Source organism: Columba livia, chromosome 1 (assembly GCF_036013475.1).
Source record: "Columba livia isolate bColLiv1 breed racing homer chromosome 1, bColLiv1.pat.W.v2, whole genome shotgun sequence".
NCBI lineage: Eukaryota > Metazoa > Chordata > Aves > Columbiformes > Columbidae > Columba > Columba livia.
In genome coordinates this window covers 160,103,106-160,119,777 of record NC_088602.1, presented here as the reverse complement: position 1 = coordinate 160,119,777, position 16,672 = coordinate 160,103,106, and the positions used below count along the sequence as shown (strand labels likewise).

The window sequence follows — 16,672 nt, the reverse complement described above, 5'->3', positions numbered from 1 at the left end:
ATTTGAGAGGCTAATGGTGATCTCCCATGGCTGGTAAGAGACAGATGTAACAGCAGCTGAAACCTATCTTCTCATAGCTTTCTGCAGAGGAATGGGTTAAAAAATCAAAGTTGAAAGTGCAAAAATGGTAGTTTCCACACCTAGAAGTGGAGCTACTCTCAGCACTTTTCCTGCCATCCACCACATCATATGCCAAAGCAGCGGTAACTTCCACCCATGCACCATCCGGTCCTTGCCCAACTATGTCACACAGTAACGAAACTGGAGCCTCACCTTGCTGGGCCAGTGTTACTGTGCTCAATCTTCCCTATTTTGCTCCTTCATTCCAGAGTCCTGGACACATCCAGAGGGATTACAGCTCTCAGTGTACCAGTTTCACCTTACTCATTCACCTCAGAGTTCCACCTTCCCAAAGGTAGGAATAGCCCAAGTCCATAATCCTCCTCTAAAATCACTTGAGTTGTCCAAGAATTAGATAAATGTAGACACTTTTCATAGGATGGACTAGTTCAGGTAATGTACCAGCTCAAATGTTTGTCCAAGGATTTGTTAGGCTAAGAAAAATGCTGTTGGTACAGCAGTGTGTGCAAGCAGAGGCTGAAGCTCTGAACTGCTGCCCTGATTTTAATCTCATCAGAATGTGAATTCATGGCACGGCCCTGCTCGCATCTGAAACTCTGCAGACAGAGCCTGGCAACCACACAGCTTCACAGAAGTCAGAGAAGTGTATACATCGAAGTATGTCAGCAATTATTCAGTCACAGGTATTTGCAAAATATTTTTTCTAATTATTCTCAAACACATGCATACCTCACACTAGATATATCTTGAGCATAAAGTTATGCAGTAGAGGTAATTTTTCATGCATTAGTTTCTTCATTAATTTATGTTTCTTTCTCCCAAAAGTGCAATGCTTGTAACCAAAAACCTGTAAAGGAAGCTTATTTCTTCTTATTATCCTTTTTAAATTATAATATATTCTTAGAAAGGAGAACAGGAAAACTATATATACAAAACTACATATACAGGATGACAGTAGCAGCAAAAAAAAAAAAAAAAAACAAAAAAAAACAAAAAAAAAAAAAACACCACAAGGAAATGTGTGGATGACCAAAATATAATAAATAACATTTTATTTGTCTTTTATGCTTTAATTTAGGAATCTCAATACCTTTGCTTCAATATACTAAAGAGTAATTTCATTTTCAGAGTAACAAAAATATGAAATAATAATGTATTCACTACTTTGACATTATCTTCTTATTTTCAGTACTGTACAAAGATGCATTAAAAAGTAAAAACAGAACTGTTACAGAAATTTATTCGAATCTATAGATTAGACATAGTCTTCAGGATGTGCAATGAATGTAATGGGTCTTGTGTTTAGCTGTCAACATATATGTATTGCATATTTGTGTGTGCACATACGTATACCTATACACATACACTTTGCAATATGAAATATTACACAAAGTCTATTTGCTTTAACGCTTAATGATATGAATGTCCAATGAGATGCACAACACACCACAAGATGTGCTTCTGTCTTTATAAGTTAAAAAAATTGCCTAAACTGCCTTTATTTTCCATAAAGGCAACACAAAAAAAGAAATCAATGTATAACTATAAAATTGTTTTAATCTTTAATAGATTGTTAGAACACTTTATTGAATTCTACAAAAGAAGAAGATAAAAATAAGCTTACCTGTATGAATATTCCTGAATTATTTTTGAAATAAACTGAGTAGTATCGTATATTTCCATTAGGCTTTTGAGGAGGAGACCAGAATAGCCTTATTGATGTGGAAGTAAGGTTTCTGTACACAACATCTTTTGGTGGATCACTTGGTGCTGGAAAAATGTTAAGTTTTAGCATACCTAACTCAAGGTTTCATACATTCTAGTGCCCAAGAAACATCCACTATAGATTTGCAACATCCTATATACAATTAAATAGATTTCTGATTACGGTATAAAAAAACTGGTTATGGAAATGATGAAATAAACAAGTAGATAAAACAAATTTTTAAACTCCTGTTTTTTCGGACCCATTTGTATTTAGCTGCATATGCAGAGAGATTCTCTTGTCTTATATAATTTGTCCTGTACTTACTGGTTTGGGCACATGGAAAGTCTGATTTGCAGACATGGAAGTTGACTGAGTTAGGCCTCTATGCTCCATATAAAATTAACAGGGGAAAAAAAAAAAGATTCGTTTCAGAAAAACTAAATTAAAAAGCCTTGTTCTCTTTGCAGGCTATAAACAGAATTTAGGTTCCCAACTCATTTAGGCAAACCAGATACTTAAGCTTGGAGAGTATGACCATTTCTGTTTTTTTCCTCTTTCCTCAGCCTATTAAACATGCAGAAAAAACTCTGTAAGTCTCCTCCAATTAGCCTCTCCTCCTATCCTGTAAAGAATGGCTGCGTATGGTCCTTCTCAGTAGAACAGTGATAAAGGAGGCTCAAATTCAGTTCCTTAAGTCAGCTTAAGAGTATTTATACCCATACTCCTCGCCATCCAAGTGCCCTACATGATATGCAATGGAGTACAGAACACTATAAATTCACTTATCTCTCTGTTTGTGCTGTCCTAGTTTGTATAAAATACTAAAATATTAATTGAAGGGGGAACTCTGGGGCTGATTCCTAAAAATCCTGCCCTCAAACATCAGTTCATGCTTGCATAACAGCTTCAATAGGAAGGGCTGGGAATACCTACAGGCTGATGATTTAGACAGTCTTCTGAGGGATGGCTTGGATAGATGCTAATCCTGCCATTGACTGTGCGTTAGGAAGTCAGTTTATCTATGCAGGACGAGTCTGAAATATGCCTGTGTACTGTCCATTTTGGAACAGATTGTAGCAATATGGCTGATGGGAAAACTAGGAACCATAATGAAACTGAATGATTTTCAAAGCACAGTACAGGGTATGACCATTTATAAAAGTCATCTGCCATGTTGGAATTATAAAATCATTAAAATAGAATTTAAAAAAAAAAAATCAGTATACACTTACAGATTTAAATTTCAATTAAAATAATTTCAGACTTTTGTGAGAGACTCTAAAGAGTATTTTCCCTGTCAGAAGTTGTGTCACAGAAGATAAAGGAAAGAACTGTTAAAATAATTTAATTTTAAATTTTGAAATAAATTAATTTTATAATATATTTTTAGTCTTACCTGTCTTGAAGGGAAATGCCAAATTTTGCTCATTAAATTAACAGAAATACCCATTATAGCTTTACAGAGCCGTGGATACATATACACACAGAGACACACACAGACAGGTAGAATGTCTCTTCTTGATCACAAAAATGCCACTTCTACTTCAGTAGCTTTATTAACTTAAATAAGGCTGATAGAAATGTAAGGTTTAATGAAATTAAAGATTCATATTATACACAAGCTTACCCCCTTCAGAAGTTCTGAATGTTATAACATCACTTTTTATGTTGCCATCTCCAAATCTTGTACTTGCTGTTAGGTAAGCACTATACTCAGAGTTATTTTCCAAGTCTGTGAACTCCCGTGATGTTTCTGTTACATTAGCACTTCTTTTTGACATTTTGTTCCTAATGAAAAAGTATTCTATTAATCATGTATACACACCATTTCTGTACGTACATAACTGTGGCATACAATATAAAATTGACAAATGCAATATTGTAGTAAATGCAAATATTTCAGGCTTTAAAAAAAGACTGGGAATACTTTTGTCTTTTATGTTGAAAAGCTCACATTTGAACTGTTGCGTCCCCATAGGGCCCTTAATTTTGCTTAAAGAAGAAAACCCCCCACAAAAATAATTGTAAGTTACATTGGCAAAGACAATGATTATGTGGAGTATCAAGGAGGAGCATGTCCATCTAGTAACTGCTATCAAATAGTTACGTGTTACCCTTGGGAAGGACACAGTAGGGCATAACTAAACTGTCTCCCTGGACAGGAATAGCGAAATATAAAAAGATTATAGCAGAGAGCATGCCCTACTGTGACTCTGTGAAATTGGTCAGAAGGCTGAAGTTATAAATGGAATAATAGAAGATGATATGGAACAGGAATTAGCTGGTGCTGAGTTAATTCTGGTGGAATGTAGCAGGGGATCAGAATGGAATTCTAGTCAGGTCAGAACCCGCCTAGAAAGACTGTAAGATGTAACATTAATAAAACGCCGGTATTAGCATAGGTATGAAATGATTATCAGAAAGTAAAATAAGATACAGAAATAACTATATTGAATTCAAAAAGTCTGACATTACTCATTAAATTAATCTAATCTTTTATGAAAAAAATAGCAGGAAAAAAAGCTAGCTAATGTTCCAGTCCTGCAAAGATTTCTGTATGAGTGAGTGCTCTGTGTCTTTAAAGGGATTTCATACAGGGATGATAATTTGACAAGTAAAACCAAATATCTTGCTCCAGGAGCCACTGTAGAGCTCTTCACAAACAAGTGAATGAGTTCTTATTCTACAAAAAAAAAAAAAAAAAAAGTAAAAAGGGAAAGGCTGATTCAAAACTATTAGATGGTCTGATTTGCATCCTCTAGTAAATGATTGGATGTCCCATTAGCAAAGATCACCAGCTGATAGTCTTGAAATAAAGTTACATTAACGAACAACTGGAATGAGAAAATTTATGAGAATGAAAAAAACTAAATTTCCCCTTTCCCTTTCAGATTTTGAGTAGAATGTCTCTTGACATGGGAAACACTCTTGGTAACAGATAAATTTAACATTAACATTTTTCCCAAACTTCAAATAGTCAATAAAGAGATACAAAGGGCTGCAGCTGCAGTTATCAAATTCTACACAAAGACAAGACATATTTTCTTGGATCTTTGCTGAATATATTCTTAGTATGGAAAAACATAGTGGGTTATAATTTAAGAAAAAAAATCCACAGCTTAGTGCTGCAAACACTTCTAGTCTGAGTAATTGCATTCTTATAATACCTTATTTGCGAAAAAATGTTTCCACAATCAGTCATAGTTAAGAAGAAGAAGAAAAGCTTGGGCTGTTTCAAAAAGAGTTGGTTTTCTGTTTAGGAACAATTGAGATTGTTGTCAAAATAGTAAGAAAACACTGATCAAAGTGAGTGCAAGTCTTCACAGATAATGAGAAAGAAAGTGCCTAGCAGAATAAGCTAAGCCAAGGAATTTTAATGAAGAATAACAACATTGAATTTTAAATTAGACCTTGCAGAAACCCAGACAAGAGAGTTTCTAAGAAATTGCATACTTCTACTTGACAAAAGCAGGTATGATATTTTCTTAAAAATCTGTACCTCAAAGTAGATCTAGTCAGTAATTATCTCACAAAAATTTGCTGAAGAGGATAACACCAAAAGACAATAGCTATATATGAGTTCAGCAATTTTGCTAACACGCCTGCAATACTCTAGAATTGGGGACTATGAGTTTGCAGACTCAAGGCATGCAAAAAGTTGCTTTGCTACCTGCTAACACCCAAAACCACCTTGTCCTGTGACAAATTCCATTACAGATAACAATAATGGAAACATTACACATATTATCTGTTATGTTCTAGTAGTTGTGGATTCTTGTTTCCAAACCACTAAAGAAAGTTTACTGAATTCTCTATAACTGTTGCAATATATGTAAGAGAAGGAACTTTTATTTAATATCTGTATTAACTTTCCTCTTTCTGCTTTACTGAGTAGCTCTGGGATTAACAATCTTCCCCAAAATATATTGAATGCCTCCCAAAAACAGCAACTATGGCACAGCAGTTTGCCTTGTCAAATTTCATCCCGGAATGCATTTTATTGAATTGTATAGACAGTTCTGTTAAATAATTAAAATTCCCCTTCTTCCTCCTTCCTCTCCCCTGCCCCAAGAAACCTCAAAGGAAGGAGTGAAGTTGTGGCCCCTTTGAAGGCAACAGGAGTTATTCTCCAATGTCCTTGCCTCAAGATGATACCTAATGCCTCTCTAATTTTAGATATGGCACAGTAAAGACAGATGAGACAGTGCAGGGAGGATATGGAAGGAAAAAGTACAAGGCTTACTGCAAAAAGTTATGTGGCTGCTTAATTCAAGTATTTAGAAAGATGGATCAATTAACAGTTTTTAAAAAATAATTCTTACTAACTCATTTGTCATAATAACATATGCAATAAGCTTTAAGGCAATATAAGGATGAAAAGTTGTACTTTTTGCTAGCTATAGTATTTTTTTTTCTTTTTTTCCTTTTTTTCCTTTTTTTCCTTGTTTGTGTGTGTCTGTGGTAAAAGAGCACCAAACCTTACCAATACAGTAGAATTAACAAGACAAGGCAAACCAAATTTAACTTTTTTGGAAATAAGAGCTCATTCCTGCTCACTTTATCACCAACTTAACTAGAAGCTATGATTTAAAAGAATTCATTAGGAACTGAGGCCAAACCCTACCCCAAAACTGTCAAGGAACATTAAAATAACAAACGTAAGCTCAATAGTTGTGTGTTTGTAACTACTGCTGATTTGCACATCTGGTTCACATCTCATAAGGTGCATGTTAGCATTTGCTTCCTGCATTTTAGTAGTGACAATACAATGGTACAGCATAAATGCAACGTATTAAAGGTGATCAATAACAAAATCTTTTCACTTCCAGCAGAAATCATACACAGATCTTTGAAGAGATGCCACATCACTACAGCAGACTATGTTATGCAGAGAATAGGACAGAAGCTGCAAGTTTTAAAGTGGCAAAATTCTTTTTTAAAGGTTTTAAAGGTGAAAAAAAGATTCCAGGAGGGATGACCCCCCCCCCCAAAAAAAAAGAAAAAGAAAAAAAAGAAAAATGAAAAAGAAAGGACAGATAGAAAAAAAACACAGTAAATGAAAAATCTGTTAAAAAAATACCTTTTTGCTATGAATATACAACAATAAATATAAAATATAATAATACACATAACTAATAACACATTTAAAGACTTTTAACATTGCTCTTATGTACTTTCTACAAAAGGAAACAATATTTCTCTATTTTAAGCCTATTTAAAATCTCCTTGATTATTTAACATAGGCTTGTGCCCTGCCTTACAATTGGCCTAATCAGAATATAATGAAAATAGCCACCATGCTCTAATTTAAATTGGAATTCATATACCATAACATAGCCTTTAGAAAAATGCTTACAAAATATTTAATACCCCAATTTTCAGCTGCTACATTGTATCTGAATTTGTATATACAAAAGGCTAGTATTCTAAGTCTTGGATGAATATTCTCCAAAAATGTGTAATCAACACATTGCGTAAGAAAAATCTAACATTCCTGATAGGTTACAGATTAATATTTATCCTCAGAACTACTTCCAGAAAATCTTACCAGATGTAAACTGTGTAATAGAGGATAATTCCATTTGGCTCCAGAGGAGGTTTCCATGACAACTTCACAGTGACACCCGACAACTGTTTTATGGAGAGGGATTCTGGAGGAGAACTTGGAGCTACAAAATGAGAGAACAGGACACAACATCTTGTTAAACAGCCAAGATCGATGGGATACGCAGCATCCTTAAATAGGTTTTTAATTATTTGTGATGGAAAGTGAACTTTGTACTACACCGGTAGAGTATCCATCAACTAATGTTAAGGCGCAGCTTCTTTTCCTTTTTCTGACAGATGATAAAAGAAGATTTTTCATGGTGGTGTTAGAACATCTGTTTCTGTGATTCAATGGAAAAAGTACTTCATGAGAAAACAGAGCAATGGGTAGGTCACAGTGATTCACCTACTGTCCAAGTACATTGCTGCAATTTTTTTTACCCTTCTAATAAAAGTGAGAGCTTTATAGGTATGAACACATGTAAAATATAGTAAAGTAGTTCCCCTGAGGAAAAAGAGGTGCTGTAAAGAATTATACAAAGCACCAAAAGGTGGAAAAAAGGATGAGCATGGCATTGAGAGATGATAAAAATGTGGGATACTAGGCAGCGGTAAAATCTATTCACTCCATCAAATAAGGACCACATTCATTCATTTAATATGTCACAAGGGAAAATATAAAGATAGGCATTGACTGAGACCCTTAAAATTCATTTGAAGATGAACTCTAGATGACACCATATCACAACTCTGTAGGGAAACAACGTAAGTAAATGAAAATGTTAGACCACGTTTGATTTCATTCTAAAGTTTACATAAGTATTGCTGAGGAAAAATATACCCATGTATGCATAAATGACACTGCTTTGTATTAGTATGTTATTGAGAAGCAAATATTTTTCTTCATCTTGATTCATGGATATATGCATCACTATGAAGTAATGTAGAGCTACTTTTGTTTTTCTCAAATTAAACCAAAGAGCATCATGCACTAAAAATTCAGGTCATAGCTGTAGTCATGCATGAAAATTGAGAATATGAGCATAGCTATTAGGAAATCTATGAAACATTTGGTCTGAACCTTGGAACACTGTGTTCCTGTGAATAAAGAACATGTGGTGTATTATAAATATTGTTGTTTTTCAGTTGTTGTTCATTCTTTCACTATCTCAAAAGCTGGCAGAAAGGTTTTAAAAATCTCTACATTTAAAAAAAAAAATATTTTTCATGAGCAAAGGTTCACCAAATTCAGTGAATGTCTGTACTTACTAGCGAAAAAGGGTGACAGCTGTATTTAGTGTTTTACTTGTTCTATTATCATCAGTGGCTATATAATGAAAGATCTGTCATACTGTGAGTGTCACGTCTTTTTGGCATGTCTAGTTCATTCTACAGTTCTTATTCAGAGGTTATTTTTTGCCGAAGAACAGAGTCTATGTTGCTCTAAATAAAAATACTCTGTGCAAAAGACAGATTTATCCAAATAAACTGTTCCTAATGTTCTCCTGCAATATTACTCTCTAGAAAAGGTTTATTAATGACAGTGTGAATGTAGGTCCATCAAGATCTTGGAGATTTGCAAAGATCCATTATAATTAAAAGCTGGATCTTAGGCAAGTCGGTGCCCCCTGAGGCATGAAAAGATATTTAATTTGGGAATGTCTGGTGGGAAGTTTATGCCAATGCCGCTTTAGTCCAGCTTCCCAGAGACTTACTCCCCAAGCAAGGTAGAGGGATAGACACGGGTTCCTTCAAAGTGTGATTCACATCACCTAAGTTAAGATTTTGGTTTCAGTTTTTTCTGGATTCCCCCTGCAGAAACTATAGAGGGGACCAATGATAACTTCCTACAACTAAATTGGGTACAAATATTTTAAGGTTCCTCTGCTGAGTTGTGACCTACTGTACTAATGAGCGGAGGATGCAATGGCTGTGTTCTGCCTTCAGCCTGCATGGCAGAACACTCCTCTGCTCAATTTGGAAGTCCACTACTACAGATGATGGACAGAGCATTTTTATAATATTAATAAATTTAAATCTATACATGTGAATCTGTACATGTATCTGTTTAGAAGAATCAAAAAGTCTCCAAACAAAAGAATCAGATATGTCCCTAGACCATTCAAGCTATCTTTTGGTGTTTTTTCCTTTTTCCAGCTCTTACATTCCTGCAGAACCAGACACAATATTTAATTTTACCATGTGGTGTGTTAGATTAAATAATATTAGTAAATTAAGATTCTTCAAATTCATAAGATATTGGTAAGACCAAATGCCCATGCAGAGCCATTGTGCCATTTCACATAGCTTGTACTGATAAATATTTTAAATAACAGATAGATATGTACGTTTGTATGTAGATAGATACAGATATCAATACAGAGACATAAATGCAAAAAAAGTATATAGCATCTACACATATCTGACATGAAGTGTAAGATTAGTTTAAGACTACAGGCAGACACATTGCAACTGCTTTTCTGACTTACCATCTTCATCAGTCAGTATATGCAGTGGTGCACTAAGAAGGCCCTCCCCTATTGTGGTACTGGCAGAGACTTCTACGGTATATTCTGTATACTTCTTTAAATCTAAATAAAGAAGAAGAACTCAGCAAACCAGCCATTCAGTGGGCTAAATTAGTGTTTTTAACGGACTATAAGTAGTCTTGAAGAGCTGAACAGGCCCATCACTTAAACTGATCTGTGTCTTTTGAGATGTAAGTATGCATTAGGAAAACTTGAACACAAAATATTCTTCATGAACAAAAGAAGGGGCAAAGCCCCAATTACCAGTATATATTTCATGTTCCTAGAATGTATTACAGTTTGTCCATGGCTATATTCTGAAAGTTTACTGTTTAAGGCACTGAGCTCCCAGCATTAACTGCTGTGTCATGCCTCTGTTAATACTGACAGAACACAGAAAAAGATGGAAAGGTGAGTAGAAAGGGAAGTATTTATTGTTATTCAGACTAAGATCAGAGACGTATATATGTGACTTCAGTGTTTACTCTGTTATGATGATAGATTTGCAAAGAAATCTATTGAAGTTCCATCTAAAATGTGAGATGTATATCTATAGTGATTGTGGCCCATTTAATCACATTACTGCAAGACACAACAGGTTAACTTATCAGGACAGGTAACATATAACTTTATGTAAGGACAAGAAGGATAATGTGCAACCAACGAACTAATTAATCTACATCAGTCTGCTGGTTCCTTCTCAGAAAAATTTACAGTTCCCGTAAGTTTCAGATCATCATATACTGGCCTGTAATACGTAGTGTCAGAAGAGTAGTGTTTATGACTCTTTGCTCGGTTCCATTAGTCCTCTTGAGATATACTGTGTAGGTCTGTACGATTCCATTGGGGATGGATGGCGGTAAAAAAGATAATTCAATTTCCATGGATGAGATGTTCCTATAAGTTATATTTTCTGGTGCAGAATCAGGAACTAGAAGACAAAATTTAGACTTAGAGGAGATTCCAGTCAGGTTCATTGATTTGTTATGCATTTTCTGAAAGTGGCTTAAATGAAACGCACTGTAAACACTGTTATTTTTATCCCAATTTTTGTACAAAATACATTTTAAAAGAGGCTGAAATGGAAAATGAAAACCACAGGACAGACAGACACTGTAACAAGATATGGGTCACTCTTAAAAAAACCCATGGAAATCACCTTAATATGTCAGTTAAAGAAATCTGGAGCATGATACTAAACCTTCCTTCTAACACCTCATAACTACCACTGCAATCCTCCAAGTTAGCTGTTGTTAGGAGATTTTCCATGTTGTCCTGCCATAACTTACACTTTGTATCAGCAACCACATATTCTCCCTTTTCCTTGGGTGCTCTATACAAACTATATGAAAACTTGTATGGAATAACAAAGAGAGACTAACATATTGCTGTAAAGGCCCTGAGAGCATCCTCCACCCTCCTGCAGGTTCGGATGCTGGGGCTCAGGGCCAACTCAGCAATAGTGCAGCAGGAGGCTGTCCCCTCCTTGCTGGTGACACGATCCCAGGTAACGCTGCTGTGAGGCTGCAGCCAGAGTTGTCCGCTGGCCTGGGAGTTGCTTTCAGCTGGAGGTCTCATGGTTTGTCCCTCTATGAGCTACATTTCCTCCTGCATTTCTGCCATGGCCTTGCTTGGTCCATGGACCCACTGATCTAACTGGTACAGATTGCCTACAGAGATGGTAGATGCCCCATCCCTGGAAACATTCAACATCAGGCTGGATGGGGCTCTGAGCAACCTGATCTAAATGAAGATGTCCCTGCGCATTGCAGAGGGGGTGGACTAGGTCAACTTTGAAGATCCCTTTCCAACCCAAACTATTCTATGATTTTATGATCTACCCCCCGACTTGCAGCCTGATGTGGCAGCCTGACCTCAGCTTGGTCCCATCACTACAGACCTGCCCAGCTGGCTGTGTCTGACTTGGCTGGTGTCACTGAACCTCCTAACTCGCTTTTCTGGTTCCATCTCAGACCTGTCTCATCACCATGGAGTGTCTGTCTATCTGGACTCAGGGCTGCCCCTGGCTGCCACCCCCAGACCTGCCCTGCTCCCTTCACTGGGGGTTGGTGGGACAAGTTCTGGCAAGCGAGGCCTCTGCCTCACTGACCCAGGGACCTCCTTGGCTCTTGGCTCCCTGTCCCTGATAGAGCAGCTGGCCCTTGCTGAGTCACGACGATTGCTTTTTGTGTACATGGGTCTGTCTGTCCCCAAACAAATACAAAAGTATGTTTTCCAGTATCTGAAACTGGTCTGATAGCATAATATATCTTATTCCAGAAAATCAATCATACAATGACAGCACAATTTACTCAAAAGGTCAAGTAATGCACGGGTATTCTTTAGGATGCCTTAAACATTCTTGTAAATGTACTTATGTGATGAAACTCCACATTCAAAAGTATAAACAATTTCTGCTTAAGCAATATCCAGAAAGGGAACAAATGCCATGGAATGCAGTGAAAACAGTCCACAATTCTTCCCAATTCCATGGTAGAATGGTAACAGAGAACTCCCAAGAGCTGTTCAAACATGCTAGCCTGTTAGTTAGTTGTGTTACACTCAAAATGCTCTGTCCTCTAGATCCTGCCTTATTTTTATTTTTGTCATCTCAGAAGATGTTTCTTCAGTTTCACAACTCTATCACAGGCCACTGGAATTCAAATTTTTGTTCTGAGTATCAGCAGAGTTAGGCACTGAGAAAGAACTAACTGCCTTAAAATACAACTTAGACAAAATACGGATGTCTAAGCTAGAGAGAGCAATAATAAAGGTTATATCTAAAGATATTGTATCAGTTAGGCAGGTGCATACATACCTATGATACCTGATAAAAAAATACCTATGATACCTGATAAAAAAAAAAAAAAAAAACCTCAAAAGTAGCACGATGTCTTGGCAGAGCTAGCTTGGTGTTTCTATTATGACTACTGTTTCATGCAATCTAAATTTAAGTGTGTCCCCATCCCTTTGAGCTTGACTTGTTAGGCAGGCCTGGACCACAACTACTTCACACAGGAAAAATTGAAGTTTGTTTCAGAAACAAGAAGGAGAAGGAGCTCATAGTGATTCCACTGTGTCTTTACAGTCAAGGAGTCAGAGCATCTCCCTGGCCCTTCTGAGAGACATCAGTATGTGCAATCCCTTCCTTACTGAGAAAAAGGTGATAAACAGAGCATGCTTAGCTCCAGGGCTAGCTCTAGGTATAGATAAAGTGGGCAGTTGTCTGAGGTAGGAAATTAGTGAAGATGGCAAAAAGCACCCCAAAACAGATGATCATCTAACCAGTGCTACCTGCATGTGGCTGAGTCCTAAAGGAAACAAATCTTCATGTCTGTGTCCCCAGTCACCTTTCACTCCTGAGTCTACAGCACAACCCAAACATCTATTCCTCTATGTAAACTATTATCCTCACTTTTTCTCCAATATCTCTCCTGTTTAGCTTCACTGTAAATTTAATGACTTTCTACCTATATTTTATATCTGTTTCCCTACACTGTCCTACCTTACAGCTACATATTTATTTCAATTCTCTTCCTCTGCCTCGTTACATATCTTTAATGTTCATCCTTCCCAGTCCTCACTTCTAAATTTACTTTCCTTTCTTGGAAAACCTTCACCTACTGTAACTTTTTTATCTGTACCTTCTCCAAAATACTTGTAGTAACATAAACAACATTTCGTGCTACAAAATAGCCCCTTATATGTGAATTCTGTGGGGGTTTTTTTGACCTTTAGGATTGAATTCTTACCAAATTTCAGTTCATAATGTGAATTCAAAGTCAAACTCAATTTTTGAAACCCTTCCTCTCCTAAAAAATAAATATTTTCCTGAAAGACACCAGGAATCTGCAAGGACAAACAGTAAAATAATGAAGCCCATCAGGCGTACAACTTCCCCCTGTTTTCTTTACTTCTTAATTTTTCTCACTATTTCCTTACTTTCGTTTTCTAGATAAAAAAAGAAAACAGGGTTCAAACTTACTGCTTTTAAAAGTATGTGTTTGCTTTGTAAATTAATTGAACTGGTCTTCTGAGCATCAAATGTCACCATAAAGCAGCTGATCATGGAAAATTTACATTTTTATACTCACCAGTTTCAGAAGTTCTCACCAGAAGTGGGAAAGAAGATTGATTCCCATGGCCAAGCCTGGTGAATGCCCTTACAGAGATGTTGTAGAGAGTATATGGCTTCATTTCACCTAGTGATATACTTGTAGATGAGGCATTTTTGATAAATAAATCATTGGAATCACTGAACAGAACTTCATAGTGAGTTATGAGACCATTAGGCTGCTCAGGTGGTAACCATCTCAGGTTTATTTCCGTTGCAGTTACATTTATTAATTCTACGTTTTGGGGTGGGGAGTCTGGTTCTGCAACATAGAAATCAAAGAGAAAAAAACTACTTCATAAACTTTCAGTTAAGTGAATATAAGACTGATCTCATAAACCTATTGGATCCTAACATTTAGATATGCATAGCTAACTGTACCACAAGGGCCACACTCATTCGCTCTCCTTCTCAAAGCTTTACCATTTTTTAATCTCAGTTTCTGTATTTCTTCTTTTTCACTAACAAATCTAGGTATATTTTTGCTTCCCAGAGAGTTTAGCTTTCCTGGAGTTTATTTTCTCATCTGCTTATAAATCTATCTGAAACTGCATCTATTAAGAAAAAAATCTCTTCTGTCTTCTGCTCCCATGCAGCCTGATCCTTCAAATCCTATCACTGGCTCCCTCAAATTCAAGTTCTTTGTCTGAATGCTGTCTTACTGCCTTCTTCTTAAATAACTACCCTTTTATTTTACTCAGCCAACCATTAAACAAAGAAATGGACTGTACACACTGTAACTAAATTCCCTCGAGTTTACTAATACAGCTGCTAACTGATGACCATAAAGATCCCAGTGTAAATCTTGCATACACTTGTGTGAAGGTCATGCAAAAAACAAGCCCAGCTCTAGGGTAGCGTGTTGGTTAAATCTACTGGCAACATATGATTTCATGTGACTCCAGTGAGCTAATAACACGTGAAAGTGTTGAAGGAGTGAGTGGGCTGCGCTTATGAACAAACTCAGCTCTGAATGTCAACCTTAATTCCTCTGAAGGCTTCATCACTCCACACCTGAAATAACCTGCCTATAAAATTTTAAAATAATGCAGTAAGAACTCAGGATTATGCAATTCAGTTTGTGTACAAATCCCTATATACAGAAATTTCAGAATTTATCTTGATTTTTTTGGCCTACAGGTCTTACAAACCATTCCTGATTTCTGAGCCCATGAATGAAAAGTGTTAACTGCAACAGATCACTACTCTGGATGGCAGGACTGTCCTCATCGATATATCCCGTGTGAAGAAGCTTAGTTTTCAATGAAAGGCATTTTGCAATATATCTGTCATGGAACAACATTTGAATGCCACAGCCTACTATCTTCCATCCTAACATAAGCTATCTAAGACAGACGTAGTGAATCTTTTATTTGGAGGTCTCTCTCTTTTCAACTAAGCAGGAGTCAAATGAGTTTTCATTCACAGATTGACTAAAGTTAGGAGAATGAATCTCAGCTTGAATTACCTCAGGGAAATCGAAGAACAAGACTATGAGACTAACTGCACACAGCCCTGTAGAAAGGTTGGAATTATTGGTGGCTATATCAATAGTTTCATCTAGGTTTGTGGGCACCTCTTACCAATGGACAAACTGTTGGCTTGAAACTCCACTCTGAACAAACTTCTGTCATGCTTAGAGGCAGGGAGTTGTTTAAACTTTCAGAGAAAAAGATATTTAGGTAGGTAATTTTCTTTAGTAGTGATATGCCTTTCCTTTGTGAAAAAACTAACAGCACAGAAAGCATACAATTTGAAAAAAAAAAATTACAAGCCCTTTTAGTTTCACTGTTTAATTTGATATTTTCGTTCGTTATTCAAATAATCTAAACTTTATAGATCACCATGATTTTTAATCCTGCAATATTTTGCTCTCTTTTATTCCCACATAATTATTCTTCCTGTGTTGTAACATATTTGGCAATGAGATAAATGACAACTGGTCAATTACCTTCTTTATTACTTTGGTAAAAACCGCAAATAGCTTTCTGAAACTAGTAAAAATAAAAGGTTGATATAAATGAGAAAATATTAAGGTTTGATACTAATTATTCTCTGCAAATCAAATTCCAGTACTGTCCCTTTACCTTCATGGGTGGAGACTGCATCTCCAGAAGAGATACATCTTCTGGAGATCCAGAAGTCTTCGTAAAGTAGTAATATACCCAACATTGAAACTATTGATCAGTCTTAACACAAATAAAGCCCCAAACCTGTATAAAACCAACTCTATATAAGATCATTCAGTATAAAAAAACCCTCACTTTATCAGTAGCGCTGCTTGTAGACAGCAATATGGCTTCTGAATTGTTGAAAGCTGCCATTTCCAGATGCTTCAAATCCTAACCTAATTTCTACATAATAACCTTATATATATAAAAAAAAAAAAAAAAAAAAAAAAAGAAACTGGCATCCCAAAAATAGTGAGTTATGTTTTAGATGGGGTCTAGGAACACACTGTTTTCAGTGAAGGAACCTCAGCTCTGCAGCTTTCCTCCCATTTATCTGTTGGAGTAGACATTAGTTTATTGTTTGTTATGCTGCAGCTTTCACCATTATTCCATTATTTCTAGCACCTACCTAAAAATAGTCTGAATGCAGTAACTGCCTGATAGAAGATTAATAATTCCAACAATGATTTTGTTTGTACACTTTCCCTCCCTATGTATGTGCCCAGTCTTCTGAAGAAGCACA

General features: G+C 36.2%; 1 protein-coding gene and 1 long non-coding RNA gene across 5 annotated transcripts in view; one reads left to right on the top strand and one right to left on the bottom strand.

Moving 5' to 3' along the window:
* PTPRQ (protein tyrosine phosphatase receptor type Q) overlaps window positions 1-16,672 on the bottom strand; it is a 135,993-nt gene that overhangs the window by 74,176 nt on the left and 45,145 nt on the right. For all 4 annotated transcript variants that reach the window (XM_065041380.1, XM_065041391.1, XM_065041399.1 and 1 more), the window contains 6 exons: window positions 13,959-14,240; window positions 10,613-10,795; window positions 9,826-9,927; window positions 7,338-7,458; window positions 3,417-3,577; window positions 1,706-1,851 (listed from right to left, as the gene is read on the bottom strand). In XM_065041380.1, coding sequence (XP_064897452.1) covers window positions 1,706-1,851; window positions 3,417-3,577; window positions 7,338-7,458; window positions 9,826-9,927; window positions 10,613-10,795; window positions 13,959-14,240 — 995 coding nt within the window. The remainder of the gene's footprint in view (window positions 1-1,705; window positions 1,852-3,416; window positions 3,578-7,337; window positions 7,459-9,825; window positions 9,928-10,612; window positions 10,796-13,958; window positions 14,241-16,672) is intronic.
* LOC110365529 (uncharacterized) lies at window positions 636-16,384 on the top strand. The gene is made up of 3 exons (XR_010468131.1): window positions 636-764; window positions 7,634-7,723; window positions 15,119-16,384. It is a non-coding gene; the product is annotated as an uncharacterized LOC110365529 (long non-coding RNA).